Here is a 21581-nt window from a genome sequence, read left to right on the forward strand (position 1 = left end):
CTCGACAGCCACGGTACTAAAGTTTTAACCTAACGTCCCCATCAGGGCCAGCTGGCGCATTAATTCACCTTCTCTCTTACGCGCATTACATGCTAATCCGCTCCGTTCTCGTTCTTTCTTCTATCAATGTGTAACCTTTTTTTTCTTCCAATAATGATTAGACTTCCATAACAGGAGTGCGGGATCCACTTCTTCTAAACCCGGCTAATGCTTGTCAGGCATCTCCGATACAAACCAATATTAGAGCAATGTGAAATTATAAAATACTATCCGAAATCAAGATCTCTCAAGTTTCCTGACATTTCTAAATGCCCACCTCCTCAGGTGGTAGAGGCTATCATGTTATTTGCTAGTATTTTCTGCTCTGGAACAATGTCGTGCATAGCAAGCATTAAATGTAGCACAGTATTAGCAGACACAAGGCACGCTAATCGCGCAACGACCTCTTTCCTGGGGATCTTGTCGATGACCTCGACAAGATGTTCTCCATGGGTTCCGCAGTCTCTCGGTTCTCCAGCTGCGACTATGACGCTATAAATCCATCAAAGGCCTCGTAGGATACCCTTAACTCATCTACACCTCGTTACAACACGCGACGGTCCTGCTAATTACTGTTAATTTGCACGTGGTGAAGTTTGAAACAAGCCTATCGCTCTGATAATAAATACTGAACGTGAATCAATAAAATCCCCTGTTCTATATCCTATTCTTCATCTAACAAGGAGCGTTTTATACCCGCGACTAGGCCACGATTTATACGGATCTAGTTTTTTTGAGTAACAAATTATATTTTCTTAGAAATTGAAGCTTCGCTTCGACAGGTATGAAATTAATAAATCAGAAGATATGCTTCCCCTGGAATTTAGGGCTATATATTTTTTTTTTGATGCACAGGATTGATATTATTTACTCGTGCCCTCCTGAACACAAGGAAAGTGAGGATATAAATCCTGATGATTATTTAATTTTTGCTTTCACCGCTTGTCGGACTATTTGGTTTAAAGGTGGTGAGCGGCCTGATCAAGGTTAGTTTGATGTTAGACTCTTAGCTATAATTAACTTTTAAATACAGTATTGCTACCATTAATTAAGTTGAACTAGCTTTCTGAAAGTTATTATTGTAGATTCTCAGATATAGATAAATTATAAGGACTCTGCAAGAACGAAGATGAATGCACAAGCTTGTTTATCATCATCTTTATGTTATGGTATTTTGTGAAGTATGAAGAATTACAAGTTCCTTTATCTGAAACAAAACTACTTAATTGTGGAAGCGGAAAACAAGCCTAGGTTAGGATGCGATTGCGATCTTACCGGTGAGACTACTCTGGTTTAGCCGGTTGTTGAGTGCCGTTTTGTACACACCCGTTGACCTTTGGCGCTACCCTTCAATCTGATTCTCTGTTCTAACTCTAGTTCCTGATCCCCCCGTAGTGGTGCCGTTTTATAGCGATCGAGTTCACAGATTTTAGCCGCTACTTTAGTATAATGTAAGGAAATTCTCTTGTTCTAAAAGGTCATCCTCATATGAATTAGAATACAGCGTAAAACATTATTTACATTGTCATTGCGCTTGTCGACCCAAAAAAAAAATAAATAAAAAATCAGCGATTCCCAACTACATAGGCTCTGCAATTAATCCATATTTGCAATTCTTGATCTGTAACAGCAAATTTTCTGTTTTTAATCATATTATACATTCTAACAGTGAATCATAATATAGTTTTAGATATCGCAAACTTAATTAAACTTTCTTGTTTTAGGACGTGGAGTACCGCGAGTGACTGCGGCCCTCGTTGGAGATGGAGAAGGCAGGTTGATCACCACTCCGATCCACAAGGAGAGAATAACCTCTCGCAGCAAGGAAGATCTAGCACAGGAGGCCGCTCTCGTGCTCCAGCAGGCGGACAGTGTACATTGCGTGGCGCACGACAATCGGCGCCTGCCGGGCAGGTTCAGCACACTTCCGGTTCGTCGGAAAGAAAAGCGACCCGAAGTTCCGCTTGATTCAAGACGAGGGAGTGAAGATCTCGGTGTCACGACCCAGAACTTGACCGATACACCAAAGTCAAAAAAGAAAACGCTCGAGAGAAGCCACAGCGATGCTAGCGCGAAAAAGTTTAAGAACACAATTGCTAAGCTCTTTTCTCCCAAATTAGAAAGAAAGAGTAAGTCTCTGATTCGAAGCGCCAGCGACGCGGGTAGCAGCACCAGGTCGCACAGAAAGAGAAGTGGGAGCGAAAGTGAAGGCTCACACTTTGGTACCGCTAGAGCAAAGAAACCACTTTCACCAATCATCGAAGCTTCCCCCCAAGTGGACCAACAACCCTTCCACTTCGGCTACAAATCTGAACTAAAAAAATCAAAGCAAGAAGAGGGCAAGGTTATTGGAGTATCCGCCAATAGACCCCCTAAGTCGCCTCGAAAAGAAGAAAAAATTATTCCTATTTCTATTGAGAAAATAATCGACGTCGAAGTGAAGCCTCCCATACCAGCCGATCAGAAGGTCGACGTTGACGAGGTGGACCGAGCTGGGAATATGTTGCATAGCAGTAGATACGATCAGCAACACGGCGAAGAATCTACGATTCATAAAATGATACACCGCTTATCAAATGATCGCTCGCCCCCACCCCAACTCACAAGGACCATGGTATCGCCAGGTCCCGGGTTTGGCCACAATAACAATCGGCCTTTTTCCTATACTAGACCCAATGAGTCTAGTCCTCCACCTCCTCAGAATGGTGTTATTTATGCCCAAGTACAGCTAGACAAGAAGAAAGCACAGAGGAGTCACTCTGACAGCGATGAAGGTCTCGGTCTTGACCGGAAGGACTCTTCCAGAGAAAACAGTCCGGCAGAAAAGGAATACCGTAGAACTGATTACTATCCCAACGATCTACGCCGCAATAATGAAATTAACAGTTTTAAATCTCGCTACGAAGAGAACCGGAAGAATGCAACACATTTCGGTGAATTTAGCAAGATGGAGTTCCCAAACAGGATTGCTGAGTCCAAACGGTTTCACGATTTCGATGAAATCGACCGGAACCTTTTTGACAAGCCGGAAAAGTACACATCTACTATTTTTGTTGATGCCTCAAGTCGGGGTAGAGCTGATGGTATGGATGCTAGACGGCGGGATAGCACTGAGTTCTCAAGACCTGCTGATAAAGGAGTTTCAAGCAAAACTTCTGAGCTGAGCGCGAGGCGTGACCTCCTCGAATCTAGAATAAAGTCTCGGCTCCTCGCGGACGAGATGTTTGCCTCTAAGAACAGCATCAATGTTCCCAAGAAGAGCGAGCACGAAATCATCGATAAGCCAATCGTCCCCTCGCCCGTGACCCCTAATCGGGTCGCTTCACCCAAGCGTTACGCCGATACTTATATCACAGAGACGCGGACGAGTAGCAATGGGGAGAAGTACATCTTCGAAAAGGAGATCCACGAGGACAATGGTAAGGTCTACGGCTATGAAAAAAAAATAAACAAGGTTGCGACCGATGCTTTTATTGAACCAGTGCCCAGAGAAGGCTATACCGTCGAAACTAGAACGGACAAGTATGGGGATAAGTACATTGTTGAAACGCGCACTCACGAGGGCTTCGCCGAAGACTTTAAACCATTCCTGAGTGACAGGTCGAGAAACAGTCCTGAAGAAAAGTTCCAGAGGATCAGTCCTGAAGAGCACCTACAGAGATCCTCTAACAGTCCCAAACCGAATTACCTCAGTGAAGAGCAACGCCGTATCAGGGAATCTCGAGACGAAGTGCTCTCGTCGCCGATAGTCGTCAACAAATTTGCAGAGCGGAAGTTCTCCAAGAGTGAGGATGTGCTCAACCGTCACCCAAGGCCCATCCGAGAGCCTTATATTCCCAAGTCAAAAAGGACCTTTGAGTCGATCCGCGGGCGAAGCAAGTCGACACAGCGGCTCGATGAAATCGGAGAGAACAATAGGGTGAAATCTCTCAGAAACGAGTATAAGACCAGATCGCATGAGAACCTCAGCACCGCGGATTACGTAAACGCTAGAGACTTTCGACGTCCTTTTGGCTCGACCCAAAATGGTTATAAACATCGTTCCCAATTTATTAAACGTAATCTCGACGACCTTCGTGAGGGCCCAAATGATGATTACGATACTGACATCTCGCAAGTGACGAACAGCCAACTAGAATCTAAATACTATAAAGAAACTCGCACTACCCAAAGGTATCTCAAGAAGCAAGCTATACATGATGATTATGACAGCTCACCTCCTCGAATAAGGGTCGACCGCGGCGGGTATAATTCAAGCAGATACGATTCAGACACGACAGCACGAGACTCAATCAGGTGTGAAACGCGTTTCTCTGATTCCTCCCGTGGAATCAGGAAGGAATACAGAAAAGTTGAAGACGATCCGAAAAAGCCGCTTCGAAGGTCACGCAACCGATTGGATTATCTTGATGATTCCGATGCGAGAGACAGTCTTCGTGGTAAGACCTCTAACGGAAGGTTGGAGACATTTGATGAACCACCCTCGCGACCTCCGAGGGTTCACCACGAGAGCAAACTGCGCCACATGCGGCACGAGACAAGGGGTCATATAGAACGGCGACATCGGGAAACACGCCTCAGTGATCCGGATCGAAAGGATCGCCTTGCAGATTCGGGAATTGAGAATGATTATCGGAGGGATTCTCAGGAAGCAGATAGACGTGAACCTCTTGAGTCGGAGGATGAGGGATTTGCGACCTTGCAGTTTATCAAGCATGAGCGAAGGCATACTGACAGAAATATGAACTTGACGCCTTCAGAAAAGCGAAAGTACGATAAGTATGTTATTGAGACGAAAAACACGGTGACCTCGAAACCACCATCAGGTGCTGATAAGAAATACGAGAAAAAGGCGGTGAAAAAGAGTGGGACCATGAGCAAGGTGAAGCAGTTGTTTAGCAAAAAGGAGAAGAAGGCTAAGGAGGAGAAGAATAAGAAAAACTTCAGGAGCAGTAATAGTGGCGCTCATACTGATGACGAAGTGATGACAAGATACAGGGAATATCGAGGGGATCAGCTAAGAAGTGCAAGAAGTGCCCGTGACCTTGGAAGCGACATTAATCAGGTGAGTCTTTTTCTGATTCTTTATTTTTCGCAAAATGTTATTTTTATTTATCCGAATTTGGAAAGCCAGCAATAATAGAAAGATTTATAGTGAAGTTGCAAAATTAATTGTGCTCGGATCAAGTTTGAGGTCCATAACTCAAGAGCTCGTCAGTTTTTTTTTATTTTGCACGTTCTTTATACGCAGAGGCAAAAAGTATGTTTGTAAGATGTGAAAACCATTTGCATCAAATGAATAGAACTGCGAATACTAATCGTGACTGGTACTATTCTCCGACAAGTACTACGTCATCTCTATAATCGGAGAAAAAGAATAGGTGGTTCAGGATCCCACACACAGTGGGAAAAAGGAGAACTTTTCGATTTAAATTAAAATTTAGTCTACAATTCATAGTCGACCTCAATGACTTTTTTCGTAATAAAAAAGAAGCTAAACCAGTTTCAGATAAAATTCTTGATTTCGACTTTTAAAAGAGGTTTTTATTGAATCGTTCAAATAAATAAATAACTTCAAACTGAACTACTATTTTTCCAATTTTGCATTAAAGTTTCTTTTATAAATTATAGAAAAAAGTTGTAGTCTTTTATGATTTATGTCAAAGTAATGTTTTAATATAGAATCTTTGCAGAAAAATAATAATGATTGATATTATAAATAAATTTCTAATCTCCGCATTTTTCGCGACAAAAATTCGTTTCTTCATAGTCATTAGTTATTTTTCTTGCAGTGGACATGATTGACTAATACATTTTACGATTATTAAAAACATTCAATCTGCAAAAATATCCGAATTATGAGTTTTCGAAATTAAAATTGGTTTTAAAAATCGTAAAATTTATGGTTAAAAATATCTGGTGTTGAATTTATGCTGGACTGAAAGATTAGAAATACTATCATTAATTAAAAAACAATTTTTTTATTGTCGATAAATAAAAAAATAATATTTTTGTCTCAAATTTATTAATTTTATCAAATTTAAGTATACTGCAACATATTTTTCAATAAAAATTTTTTTTTTAATTCAAATTACTACTATTATAATAAAAAAGTGTCAAAGCAGTGCAAATCGTGAACAAATCTTCGTTAAAAAAATAAATTATTAACAACATTTTAGCAAACATTTTTTGTTCAATGTGGAATGACAAACTATTTTCAACTAATGTTCTATTGAGTATATTCTAGGTATACAGTCAAGTTCAAAATTGTACAATTTTTTATTTCATCTATAAAATGTATGAAAAGAGGTGTATTGATTATTGCAATAGATTTTAGAACAGAAATTGAAGCATAAATAAGAAGAAAAATAGTTGAGGCCTAAATTGTTTATTTAAATGTGGGTACTTGCTTTTTTCTTTTTCTTTGAGAAAAGTACAATTACGTTTATCTAAAACTTTTTTTAACTCGAGAAATGGCTAAATAATGTTGATCGAAAAAGTGACGAAAAGGATTATGAAAAACCATTCAAGGAATGGAATGAGCTTTTGTGATTTAAAATTGAGTAAAAGTTATGACTTTAGCTTGGAAGAAATATCTTCATTTAAATAAACAATTTTACCTCAACTGTTATTTTTATTATCTACCTTTCTTTTTTAATTTTATAAACTTGAAGACTGAGTTATTTTCAACTTGGAAGTACGCTCAGAACATCCTTATATCTAGAAAAACAAAATAATTTTTGCATACTTGACATAAGCTTTATAATTAGATTAGGAAAATGTTAATTTCTTTCACATTATTTGTTTTAAAAAAGTTTAACTTCTTCCAAAAATCCTGCTTGACAGTTTCATTTTAAATTCTATAAAAACTTAGAAAGAATTTTTAATTGGTTAATTCCAGGCTAAGTTTTAACTTGAAATAAAAAGTAAACTTTTTCCACTTCAAGAGGCGCTTCAAATGCTTCACAAGTAATTTTTTCGCAAAAAACAAAAAAATGGATCAACTTTCATGTTCGCATTTGACCCTGCTACCGCATGTTGTCCATGCCTTGCTCATTGAATATGCAACCTAAGTACAAAAGACCTTAGATGGAATTTTGTAACGGAACTTTTATATCGTTGAAGGAGAGCTTCCTGTGTTACAAAACGTGGAAAAATCACTGCGCGACACGCTCGCCTGATTCTCGCGATTTCGAATCCTTTTTTGAAGACAGTCAAGTAATTTCTTTTCTTTTATGTATAATTTTTTATTTCAAAAGGTTCCGAAAAAGGATTAATCCTTTTTTACCATTTCCGTCCTGACTATGATCCTAATTTCAAATACCTTTTCTGATCTTTGACATTACATTTTTAGCTTCTGAGAATTTCTTCACAATAATTACAAATGAAAAAATTTCTCAAGATCAGATCGCCTAAGCTTTCTACATTTCAATACAACGACCTGAGAATCAGCCAAATATGCAAACAATAAGTATAAAAGCATTGGTAAGCTCGCGGAGTCTCACGGTTCACTATTATCTGATTGCGCAACAGCGTTCGGAATAACAGGTGGCTTATATCGCGCAACGAATTGGTCAAGTGGCATTTAAATTTTAGCACAAATTCATTCCGACAATGTAAACGCACACATGAACAGAAGTGGCAATAATATCTCGGTCGATCCACGCCCAGGTGCAAAGATACGCGCTCGGATACCTCGTGAGGTGGTGAGAGTGCTTTCACAACGTCCGGTGAGTAAAAGGAGATCGCAAAAAACCTATTAACTCTCAGTCGGTAATTAATAATAAATGCTCGTAAAGCACACTATTATCCTTTATCCGCGATGGGGAATTACTTACAAGTCGAGAAACTTTCGCGAAATACGTTTACTTCCCGCTGACTTCCCGGCCTGACTTTACACCCACGGAAATGATTTATTTCTATCGGTTGCGTTTCGCCTCTACACAAACCTACTATCTTCGGCCGATTTATGTTTTTAAATCAGAGAAGCAATAAATAAGTCGATTCGTAAGTGATTTACCTCGCGCGAGCCCGTAAAAATATTTGACAGCTGTATTCTGAAGACATGAGGTTGGAGAGATATAGCGTGGGCCTAAAAGTACTGCCGAAAAAACAGGACCCAAAATAAAGTAGCTTCTAGATGATGATGTATATTTAGAAGATCCTTGGCATGCCGAGCGCACACCTCCTGCGCATTGCACCCACAAGCTGACCTATACATAGAACATCTATTTATATTTTATACTAGGAGCTCTCCAATCCATCGAAAGTTCACTTTACACTAATGGCATTTGCTCTACGGCGCTGATCTATTGCTCCGGCGGGGCATTAGAATTTATTAGCTCACTTGGCTTGGGCGTGTTTGTGGCTCTGTACGACGACTCGGATACCGGATTGAGTTGGCCGATATTGAGTTTCCAGATCGCTACCGATAAAGCTGTTTACATGCACCACGGAAACGATCGCGCCGGACAGCCTGCCACCCTCGCACGATCGACCAATTTTCCATTTTTTCTCTCCTGGCGAACAAGCGGTCGCACGATCCGTTAGCGCGATTGCTCGAGAAATGTTCAAGGCAAGAGTCTCTGAGTTCAGATGTCGAATGAGCAACTTTTTGCCGTCGGCTCTATCGTCTCTGTTCGATAAGGTCTCTTCCGGATAAAGGAACTGCCAAACCGGTGCTTTAAAAAAAAATTTTTTAAAGTATTCATGCAAATCTAAAAAGTAAGTTTCAAGTCCGAAAATAGAAGACTCTCGCGATCATAGCGAAGTAGGAAGGACGAGGAGGAGGCCGAGAAGTCTCAAGCACTCGCATTCTCGCAAAGTTAGATGCACTTTGCTTTATGGTAGGCGGACCATTCACACCTCCACTCCAGAGGGCTAGGTCGATACACGATAGGTTGTGTTAAGTTGAGATTTAGATGCGACTATACTTTAGAACTGGATCGCATTCCCGCTCCGTGGGGCATAAAACCGTTGAGATAATATTTCCAGATAGGTTATTTATTGATATCTTGCAGCTTATGGTGCCCAAGCCTCATGTTCTATGCCGCGCGATCGTTGAAGCCTTTCTTGAATCGCATAATACAGCTCGTTCGATTCGTCGTTCAGGATTCTGGTCTAAGATCTTTCTTGGCGATTATTGACGCTTTAATGATTACAAGGTGAGGCGAACGTTTAAATTTCATTAGACCATCCTCCGATCTGTCGCATTTGTGCCTCGTTAAATCGCTACAGAGTTATTTAAATCCTAGTCTTTAAATTTAAATCAATTCAACATTCACATTCTTCGAGAAGTTGAAATAAAGATACTATAGTAACTCCCTATAGGGGAGACATTTTGAATAGAGAAAGGCACTTCGCTTTGAGATTCGAGTCACATGTCTTGAGGAATTAGATAAAGAGTGAAACGATCTATAATTGTTGCAAATTCCGTGCAAGTTCGACATTCGCTTCCACGTGTAGATCGAAAGAGATCTGCCTGATCGAATTTGTCCTCGCGTGTTACCCGTCGAAGTTTGCCCACTTTCCCTTGAAACGTGCTCTGGAGATATCGTGTAGGTTTAGGTGTAGGTGTGAAATGTAGGCGCTTTATGTATTCCTGCACGAAATCGTTCTGCGCTATCCTAGTCACCGAGTAGGATACAAAAGAAGCAGACTTTCCAATTTCCGTAGATTGCCTCTCACTTGCTACGTTCGAGAACTTCCAAATGTGCATATCACTCTAGTTTTGAGATAACCTCTTCTAACTGCCCTATCAACCCCTTTAAATACCCCTCTGACCTCCAGAGCTTTCAATGATTCTCAGAGATCTGCAATCACCAAGAAAGGTTAGCCGCGGCATCATACAAGTGGCTTTGAGCCTGATTGTTTATACCCTACTTGGAAAGTGTGTTACGTGGCGATTCTTTTTCGCCTTGTACGCGCGTCGCCATCGGGCATTTACATAGACGAATGTACCTGTCTGCCGATTAAGGCTCGCGGATAGAAATACATGGCAATCGATCGCGAGAAAAATTTATTGCGAAAGTGGGTCCGATTCGGGATCATATAAGGCTCACTGGAACGATGACTCTCTACCCAAACGTGGACAGAGCATCGTTAAATGATTAATCCACCGTAATTAGCTCTCTGTCAACGAGAATCTTTTGCCAGATATTTCTCATTTTTTATGCAAAAACACATCAAATGAATTGATAACTGTATGGCCTCGAGATATATTGCTTAGCGTAGAAAAGCTTTTTAACCAAATCAGTTATGTAATTTAAATTTTTAATTCCGAACAACCAAGAGTGCCTTGTACAAGGTATTCCCAATAATTAACGTCTTCACGAGAACAAGACACGCCACTAATGCAGGCTAGGCTCGAGGAGAATGTCATGTCAGTAGTGACAAACGGTTAGTCTTCCTTCATACAATAATTATTGCGATGAGTGCAAACTCATAATTAGCGTCTTGACGTTACCCTTGTATCCCGCGGGTGGTCCAGATGAACGAGTCTTGCTCGCAGTGACATAACACCAGTAGCGTACATTATGCTTCAATAACATATTGATCCAGCTATATTACACTAGTGTAAGCCTCTTACTCGCGAGACCTTCGATAGACCAGACTTGCTATAGTCGGCGATAAGGTGTACATACGGCGAGCTTGATTCTTGCAACAAACTGAATCAAGATCCGTCATTATTCTCCCTGTGTTTTATATTATACCCACGACATGGTCTCGACTCGATGACGAGGCATTCAAACTGTCTCGAGGCAAGGCCGTTGCGAAAGCTGCTTTAATCTCCGAGAGACGGGTGTGGCCACTTTATTCTATCTTGATTTAGCGAAATTCCTTGCAGAATGAAAAACAATATTAAACGTCCAACGAACTTGCGTCCTCGAATTTATCCCATCATTTTATTATAATAATAGCAAGAAAACTGGATTTATGTTCAAGATTAATCACTTTGTAGCATCTCATCCTACATAAGACGGTAATTCAATAAAGCCTAATAAAACACCTTTCTCTTTCGGATTCATTTTCTGCTGGCCGAAAAAGAGTGACTGGCAGAATCTTTTAATCGCACTCCTGCAAAAAGGCTCATCTGCAATGGCTCTTCCTAAAGTCACGATGGTCACGATATACTGAGAGCTTTTATCTGATTGTGAAACCCGAAAGGTTCAATCGACTTCAGAACCCGGTCTTGACTACTTTGTATCCTCTAAATTTTACATAACCATGGTGTATGATCCATTGATTCGCTGACCTACTTTGCAAGGTCACATAATCAACTTTTAACACTGAATCAATTCTCTAAATTCGAAAATAAAATCATATCCCGGGATCTTTTCTTTTCTTGAAAAGCGTTTGCGAAAATCATTCAATTTGAAGTTGCATCAACTTGAAAGAATTAAGGTCGATAAGATTGCATAATATTGCACAAAAAGCTGGACAATAGTTCATTGTTATTTGTCCGGTTGTCTTTCCTTTCTCAGATTATTATCGCGAGATTCAGCTCTCAAGAGTCGAATTGAAGATCGAAGCTAATCGATTAGCAACGTGAAAAATTTCACATTAAAAAAAAACAATCCGGCATCGTTGGTTCCTAGTATTCTTACTTAATGAAGGGTCAATCATAATTATCCAGTGTGTACCAGTTTTCCTCTGCTTGTTTTCCCTGAAAGGACATATGAGAGATGTGGAGGACCACACGAATAAGATTATTGCGCCATCAAGTTCTCCATATTGGAAGTGTACTAAATAACTCCCAGGAGCGACGGTTGCGAAAGGCAAACAATCGCGCAGGCGGATAGCAAAGAAGGTGCCACGAAGGAAGGAAAGAACGGGCTATGAGCGCAAGGTGTCTATATAGTGAAATAAAATAAAGGTCGACTCGGTTTACCGTTTACACCGTGCGGAACAATACCACACAATCGACGGCTCTGCTATCGATACTTATCGAATTTCACGGCTCGTACGAACGAATCGAACTGCACGATCTGCCAATATAGACACCGAACGGTATCCACTGATAAATATGGACCCCAACGTTTCTCTTTGAATTCCTGTATATTATTAAACCACCAGAGATCGTTGACTTCTTCAGTACCAATCCACTTGGAAATATCATTCAGATTCTCAGCGTGGGGTAGAATTGATAGTGCGTCACACACTGAATAATAACAAGTTTTCTCATCTGCAATGAATTACAGACTGCAGAGTATTGATTGTTTCATAATTTCATCTTTAAACGTTTTAAAGAACTCACGAGATTGTTGGGATATGAAATGTCATAGCAATCTTGCAATTTACAAATTACAATGTCGCTCGGTATCCGCTGCGACGTCACTGGGCACGAGGCATAATGTAGACAGACACCTGTGCCGTCCACAATCGCCCAAGGCGCCACCGTCCTGCCCGCCAAGGCACGAGAGTACACGAGAGTACACCAAGGTACACGAGTGCTCGACCACTCGTGAATACTAGTGCCAACTTCAACACTCGTAAACACATACGTAAACACAAGCACTTGAAGTCAAACACACAACCATCGAACATACCCTGAGATCCTCACTTTCAGTTTCATTCTTATAATAAGAGCTAGGCCTGACGCTCAATTCGTTTTGCAGCCTTTTCACACTCGTAAAGAAGGTTATGTGGTGATGGTTCAGAATGTATCATTCTAATTGGAGATAGACAATTGGTTGTGAAGAGGTACAGAGTGGATAATTGGGATTCTTATTTAGAATGCTTTCAATTCGTGAATGCTACAAACGCTGAAGAATTTCTGTTCATTGTTCGGAGTAGTTTTGCCTGACGAGCCGAGATTTCATTCGAGGTGTCTGAATCGATTTACGGTACAAGATGAATTTCAATAGTGCAGAACTCATTCTAATGGAGTCAGTTCTGATGATCGCTATTCCATCAGAAAATTTATAAGTGTGGTAGATTCGCTCGCCTAAAGATACATCCGCATTGGAAGAAAGTAGTGTCAGAATGAGGCCTACCAGTTTTGCACATCCTACCGCTTCCTCAATCTGATAATTGTCGTACTTCTCTCCTTACAAGCCGATAATGAAGTTAAACAGTTTTAATAGCCTGATCTTCTCCGACGGATAAGGGAAGAAATACGATATCGTTGAAAGTCTACTTTGTAGAGGAGAGATTACATGAACGCAGAGTCGAAGAAAGGCAAGAGTGGAGGTATAATTAGGGAGAGAATTTATTATTTGTTAAGGACGAAATTTCTCGGTTACTACAAAATGAGAAATTTTACGAGTATCCTTTCATTCCCGAGAAATTCTTGGCTGCAGGAGCGTTCCCAGGAATATTAACGAGAATGTTTCTCGCTATTTTTCGTGGGGAATTTGCACATTGCTACATAGGTGGGTACTCATTATAGTCGCTCGTCGGGTCGTTCCGCAGCCCTTTGATTATGCGCTCGCGCATCTGTGCGCGTTGTAAACACGAACCTCGCTTATGGTCGCCGATTTTATAGAGAGGCTGCCGGTAGAAATCGAAAGTGGATTCTTGAGATTCGCCATACAGGGAACGCCAGTTGCATGGACCCGACTCGGACCCTATAAGGAACCTAGAGATCCGCAGAACTATTTCTCTAGCCCCCTATTCTCTAGGCCTGCTTCATTCTCCCTGCAACATTTCTCTCTTTACTCTTCCAAGTTCTGAGCAACAAATGTTTCATTTTCTGTTCTTAGTCAGGAAGTGATTCAAAGCCAGAAAGTTCTTCTTAGTCAGAAATGTACTTCTCAATAAGAAATTTGCAATTCCTCAATAAAATAGTTATTAAAATCCAACAGTCATTGAGGAAAGGTCTGACCGGATTCCGAAACAGTGCTGAAGAGGTTCTCTTGCTCAAGTATCATTATCAGATCAGATTGTGAGAGCACCGACCAGACTCGCCTCCTTACGCAACGGACATTGACTTACGGCATTTTATTAGCACAAGCCGTCTCCGAAAGATGCAAGGAGCATTGTGTAATGCTTCTGAGGAATTTAATAAACAATAATAAGATAATGACGAGACCTCAGAATCAAATCAAGCAGTAGATTACAGTATTCGGAATTGATTGTCATTGTTTGTCCATCATCGGAAGCCTTCGACTGACCTAACCTAGCCATGCGATGAATCGAAAGTGAGGACTGACTTTGATATTCATCAAGTCGTCGGCTCTCTCATCAGAAAAGATCCCGTGAGAAGAGGTCAAACTCGGTGGGATCTGATCCAATAATATTTGAATGGAACAACCGCTATTGCTTGCATAATTAGCCACCGAACCGGGTCTCAAACTTTCGACACGATTAAGTTTAAGCACATTCATCGGTTACTAGGTGAGAAAAGAAAAACACACTTTCACGTCAGTATTAATTAATCAAACACTAATGGATTTTTGTCCACTAGCTCTGTGAGGAAATTAGCAATAGCGGACAGTTTTACGATTAAACGTATTATTTTTCATTCAGTTTGAAAGAAGGAAGCTCTTAGGCTATTTAATAATCAACTGGTTTCATGTGATAAGTAAAAGTAGTTTCTTGCACAATATGATCAACTAATGTCTGCTCTAATTAGCTGAATGGCATGGCTCGAGTGTGTAAGGAAGCAATTATTGTTGCAACTAATAATTTTGTCAACAAGAATTTTTTCCTTTATTATTTTCTGAGATTGCTTCAGATTACATCGGACAACTAAGATTTCTCAAATTTGCAACCAAACACGATTATTTTTTATTTGCACAATAGTTTAATTTTATATCAAAGAGATAAATGTTCCACTTACATTATCAATCTTCCATGAGAAAATGTCTTCATAACAAAATTATTGAATTTTTTGCAAAGCAGATTGAGTTTTATTCCCAAGAAATGAATTTTTGAAAAAAATTGTGACAGCTTATACGCCAAATAGATTTTAATTTAAAATAAAAAACAGTTCAATTTAATTTTTTTAAACTGATTTTCGACAAAATAGTTAAATTTTCAGTCAAAAATGCCGAATTTTCAACCAAAAAAAAATGCAAAAAGTTCAACAAAATTTATAATTTTTCACCGAGAGAGATGGATTTTCAACTAAAAACTACCAAAATTCCACGAAAAATGAAATACTAAAATTTTCATTAAAAAAATTAATTAACGCAAAAAATCTAAAAAACAAAAAATTATAAAGATAAGTTTACAACTAAACCTAGAATAGTTAAATTTTTCAGTTATAAAAATTAATTTTCAACAAAAAAATCAATATTGAAGTAAAAATGTGATTTTTTGCCAAAAACCAAAATTTCAACAGAATACATTAGTTTTTAACTAAAAGAAAATATTTTCACCATAAATGAAATAATTAAATTTTCAGGTAAAAAATTATTATTTTTTATAAAAAATGAATATTTAACAAAATATTTAAATGCATTTTTTTATAGTAGTTCAACTTTCAAACAAATAGTTGAGTTTTCAAAATAAAATAATTTTCAGCTATAAAAGATCAATTTGCAACTAAAAATATAGTACTTATATTTTTCAATTTAAACAAATTAATTTTTCACAAATTAAACAGATTAAAGCCAAATTGTACTATAAAGTGGAATTTTGTACCAAAAAGAATACTTTTTGAAAATGAAGATGACTTATTTTCAACAAAGTAGAGTATTTTAAACGAAAAAATTCAATTTTTTACAAAAAATATTAATAATCAACTAAAAAGATTCATTTTATATCAAAAAAGACTACCGACAAGAAAAAACGAATTTTCAACGTTAAAGATGAATTTTTAAATAAAGATACAAATTTTTAATTAAAATAAAATAGCTAAATTTTCAAACAAACAGATAAATTTTTAACTAAGAAATCTCAATTTTCTACGAAAAATAAAATAGTTAAATTTTCAGGTAAAAACATTATTATTTTTTTATAAAAAATGGATATTTAAGAAACTAGTTAAATTTTGTCAAAAATAAAAATTAATTTGCAAACCGGGGAAAAAACAATGTTCAACAATATCGTTGAATCTTTAATTAAAGAAATAACTTTTCTACTCAAATAGTGAAAATTCTTTTACAAGGAAATTAATTTTTCAGTAAAATGTATCTTCAACCAAGAAATGAGTTTTTAACAAAGTAGTTCAACTTTCAAACAATTTGTTTATTTTCAACATAAAGAATAAAAAATCAGCTCTAAAAGATGAAGTTTTAACTAAAAATGAAATAGTTAAAGGTTTTAATCTTTTTTCATTTCAACGACAAAAACAAATTTTTAACAAAATAGTTAAATTTTCAACCAAAGTAATGAATTTTCAACTAAAAACATTAATTTGCAATAAGAAATAGAATAGTTTTTATTTTTAGTCAAAAAACAGATTTTCGACAACAAAACGAGAATTTTCCACCATGATTATTAATTTTTAAGCAAGGTTCCTAATTTTCTACCCGAAAAAAAAGAAATTTTAAGAAAATAGATGAATTTTCAATTGATAAGGAAAACTCTTACCAACAATGAAATAGTTAACTTTTCAGTTGTAATAATTTACATCTAAAATAAAACGAATTTTTAACAAAATAGTTCAAGTTTTAACTAAATACATGAATTTTCAGCTAAAATTAAGAATCCTCGATTAGAAAAATGATTTTTTTAGAAATAAGTTCAACTTTCAACTAAAAAGGATAAATTCTTCACCAAAAATTAAAAAGTCCAATTTTTAGTTTAAAAAATTAATTATGAACCTAAAAAATCAAACTTTAGGACTTAATATTTAAATAACTAAGTTTTCAACTAAGGAAATGAATTTTTAAATAAAATAATTTAATTTGGATTACAATTTAATCACGTGGATTAGCTTAATTTGAATAACTGGATTGCGAGTGGATTATTTGGAGTACCTGAATACACCGGATCGTCTAAATTATAAGTGGATTATTGTTGGATTATAAGTGGATTATTTTGGATTAGAATTGGATTATGGCATATTTTAATTGGATTAATATGGATTACAATAGGATTGATTGCTCTGATAAAAAATTAATTATGACGAATGAAAAGTGGATTAATTAAAAAAATAGGTGGTTTACTCGCATTACTGGTGTGAATAACCGATCCTTTTTAGTCATTGACTTTTATTCCCTTCTAAGAATCGTGTTAAATTTTCACCACTGAAAGGACTTCCTGTATAATTTGTCTTGATATGTCTCCATTTTAGTACAACCACCACAAAGGCGGCGGCTTTCATCCGATAGAGATAATTCCATGGAAAATGTCTTTCTGCGGCCAAGTTGGCAATCTCTACTTATTATTTTATAAAACCATACATACAATGTAATCATTCACAAGTGTTTTAAATTATGTCGCATCATGGTCATAAGTTTTTGGAAAATCTATTTAAAGTATAATTCCAAAAAAAATATAAAAGAATTCTGATCAATCACGATGATATCCCCTTCAAAGTATTCCCCTAAGAAGTCACAACCTTCTTTCAGCGATCCTCCCACTTTCGGAGGAAAGTCGCTCTTTGCGCAATTTCTGGCGTTTCGCCAGAAATTGCTGAATAATCTGCTGTGAATGATCTGTTGCGTTCTTGTGGTGGAGAAAATATTCGCCAAATTTTTAATCAGAATCAAAATTTTCTAAACGTTAATTCATTGAAATCTCGAATTCTTCCTCTATCTCTCTCACTCTTACCGACTCTTTCTATTCTAGAGACGTTTCCAACTTTAAACACTATTATCCACTGTGCACCACCCCATGGGAAATCTTTTTTGTTGGAATTCGGTCAACTGCTATTCTCTCAGCCAAGCAATAAATAAATAGCATCTTTTTAAACAAATGGCATGTATTTATGTGTGCACAAAAGCCGAAATAAATAGATGTCAGACATTATTAAAGACAGGTTGAAGCTATACAAGACGCAACTTACCGTTGTACATACACAAACCATATATGGTGCATTGAGGTAGTGGTCAATCCGTGTGGGTAACTTGCCACCATGTTTATCTCGGTCACGGTGACTCCGTGAAAGTGAGAGCCGTCCCACCAACACATAGATGCAATCTATACATACGAGAAATTCTCTTCGTTTGAGTGAGCCCTGCGTAATCTATGGGGTCGTACGCAGAAACCGTGGTCAGGTGGAGCGTGTGGCTCGAGATGCGCCTGCGCAAAAATAATGTACCGTTTGTACCAAGGGTGAAACTACTCTGGTAATCCAGTGGATTGCTGACTTATCCAAAATGCTAATCTAATGCAATTCACTTGTAATCCACGTGAAATCCACTTGTAATCCACTTGTAATCCACTTGTAATCCACTTGTAATCCACTTGTAATCTACTTGTAAGCCAGATAATCCCAAGCATTTCAGGGAATCCAAGTAATTCACTAGTAATCCAATCCTAATTATAAATAATCCACTATTAGTAGAATTAATCCAATTGTAATCTAGAAAATCCATTTTTAATCTGCGGTAATCTACATTAATTCCCAAATAATTCAGAGTAACTGAGTTATTCCAAGTAATTAATTCACTTCTTATCTAGATTAATTCACTTATAATCCAAAGTAATCACTTGCAATGCAGGTACTTCTCAGCATTGCATTTTAGTTAAGTAATCCGCTTGTAATCTAGTTATAATAAAAAGTAGTCAACTTAGAAATCGGATTAATCCACTGGAATCCAGCGCATTCCATTTTCAATTAAAAATAATCGACATGTAATCCGCGATAACCCTCGTCTTATCCAAATAATTCAGAGTAATTAACGTGATCCAAAAAATCGATTAAATTGCAATCTAGATTGCTCTACCTATAATCCAACATAATCCATTTGTAATCCAGATAGTTTGAAGTAATTTTTTAATGAAAGCAATCAAATTGTAATCCAGAATAATCCAGATAATGCGAAGCAATTTACATAGGCCAATCCAATAGTATAATTATAAATAAATTAATCCATTTTTAGTTCAAAATTTTTCTGTGGAAAATTTATGATAAAGGCTGAAATTCCACTATTTGGCGAAAAAAGAATTAACTTTTTAGGTAATTCAACAGGTTTTTAAAACTTATTTTTTGTTTAAGAATTCAGATGTTTTGTTCTAAATTCGACTTTTTTAGTTAAAATATATGCTACTTTGTAGAAAATTTTTTTTTCGGTTGGTTGAAAATAAATTTTTTAACTGGAAATTCAATTATTTTATTTTTAGTTGAAAATTCATCCGTTTTAACTGAAAACTTAACTAATTTGAAGAAAAATCAGTTTTTTAGTTGAAGATTTTTTACTTTAGATTAAAAATGTTTAGTTTGAAATTTAACTTTTTCGTGGAAATTCTTTTCTTTTTCTTGCTGACAATTCTTTTTTTGTTGTTAAAAAGTATTTTTAAATGGAAAACTAATTTTCTAAACTAAAAATTTTAATATTTCATTCTTGGTGAAATTTAGTCTTTCTTAGTTAAAAATCAATGTATTTTTTTTAATTCCATTCCTTTGCTAGAAAATTAAGATTACAGATTAAAAATTCATGTTCTTGGTTGTAAAATTGAAAACTTAACTATTTTGTTGCGCATTCCATTATTTAATTGACAATTGATTTATTTCAAGAAAAATTAGTGCTTTTATAGAAAATGAATCTTCTTATTAAAAAATTCATCTTCCTGGTTGAAATTTGAAATATTTTTGAAAAATTTAACTATTTTTTGAAAATTTGATTACTTCTTGTTGAAAAATTTTTCTTAACTGAAATTTCAACTGTTACTTTTTTTATCTTGAATTTTTCGTTCATAATTAAAAATTTAACTGTTTTGTTAATAATTCATTCATTTTTCTAAAACTTTAGGAATTTTGTTAAGAAGTATCCTTTTTGGTTGAAAAGTCAACTTGTTTGTGAAAAATTCATCTTTTTGCTGGTGAATTCCACCAGCTTAAAAAATCGATTTTAGTACATTGTTTGAAAAGATTTTAAAAATTTTCAAAATGTTTCGAAATTTGCTTAAAAAAGGGATTGGAAGATTTGAATGAAAATTGTCCAATGCTAAAAGTTTTTAAAATATTTTTGAAGTTGTAAAGAAAATCTTAAAGGTGCAGATGCAATTTTTTTACTGTTAAAAGTTTTTCGAAATCGGGGATAAAATTCGATACAGTTTAAAAAATGTAAAGTAATTTTGCAAATTTGTAAGACATTAAAAATATCTTGAAACTGTAAAACATTTCCAAAAATTTATCAAACATTGGTCAATTTTACAGACCTTTTGTAAATTCTAAATATCTTGTTATCTGACTGCAATTTCCCCTCAAATTTTATAAAATTCTGCAAAATGAAAAAAAGCTTTGGGACACATTTTCCGGGTACTTTTTTGACATGCATGAAATCTTTAAAATCTTTTTGATTTTTTCAAGAATAATAGGAAAGTTATGTTTTTATAACCTTAAAATAAATAAATAAGCCAGAAGCGTACTTCTTATTGCCAGTCAGAATTATTCTTCTAAACCAGAAATATACTTCTGAATCAGAAATTTTCTTATCAACCAGAAATAAATGTTTGGAAAAGAAATTGACTTTTTATTGTCAGTCATAAAAGTACCCAGAAATTTACTTCCTAGCCATAAATGTACTTTTAAGTCAAAAATGTACATCTGGGCCAGAAATATAGGTCTAATTTGCAATCAGATATATTTATGTCTAGGTTAGAATAGTACTTCTATCTCATAAATATACTTTTAAGTAAGAAATCTACTTCTGATTTAGAAATTTAATTTAAAGTACGTCTGAACCAAAAACGTACTTCTCCTTCTCAGTCAGAAATGTACTTCTAAGTGAGAAACATCCTTCTGAATCAGAAATTTACTTATAAACCTGAAATTTACGTTTCATTTTCAGTCTCAAATGTACATCTAAATCAGAAATGTACTTCTGAACCGAAATTATCCTTCTGAACCAGAATTGTACTCCACAATGTCAGTCAGAAATATTGTTCTGAAACAGAAATGAATGTCTGCATCATAAATGTACGCCTTAAGTAGAAATTTACTTCTGAACTAGATATATACTAATCATTGCCAGTCAGAAATGCACTTCTAAATCAAAAATATCCTTCTGAACCGGAAATGAATATCTGAGCCGGAAGTTCACGTGTAAGGCAAAAATCTGCTTCTCCTCGTCAGTCCGAAACGTACTTCTAAGTGAGAAATATCCTTCTGAACCAGAAATGTACTTCTCATTGTCTGTCATAAATGTACTTCTAAATCATAAATGTACTTCTGAACCAGAAACAGCTTTTTGAACAAGAACTGTACTTTTAATTCTCAGTCAGAAATGTACTTCTAAGTCAAAAATATCACTCTGAACCACAAACGAATGTTTGAACCAGAAATGTCCTTATAATGGTCAGTCAGAAATTGTACTTCTGATTGTCAGTCATAAATGTACTTTTAAATTACAAATCTGCTTCTAAGACATAAATATCTTTCGAAACCAGAATTTTTTTCTGAACCAAAAAGGTACTTCTCACTGTCTGTCAGAAACGTACTCCTAAGTCAGAAATATCCTTCGAATCCATAAATTTACCCCCCC

The 21581-nt window shown here is 36.3% G+C and overlaps 1 protein-coding gene across 2 annotated transcripts in view; it reads left to right on the forward strand.

The window, feature by feature from the left end:
- Nucleotides 1–21581, forward strand: part of LOC117177427 — a 214207-nt gene that overhangs the window by 13639 nt on the left and 178987 nt on the right. For both annotated transcript variants that reach the window (XM_033368139.1, XM_033368219.1), the window contains exon 3: nucleotides 1764–5104. In XM_033368139.1, the coding sequence (XP_033224030.1) occupies nucleotides 1764–5104 (3341 nt within the window). The remainder of the gene's footprint in view (nucleotides 1–1763; nucleotides 5105–21581) is intronic.

The sequence above is a fragment of the Belonocnema kinseyi genome, chromosome 1 (assembly GCF_010883055.1).
Source record: "Belonocnema kinseyi isolate 2016_QV_RU_SX_M_011 chromosome 1, B_treatae_v1, whole genome shotgun sequence".
Classification (NCBI taxonomy): domain Eukaryota; kingdom Metazoa; phylum Arthropoda; class Insecta; order Hymenoptera; family Cynipidae; genus Belonocnema; species Belonocnema kinseyi.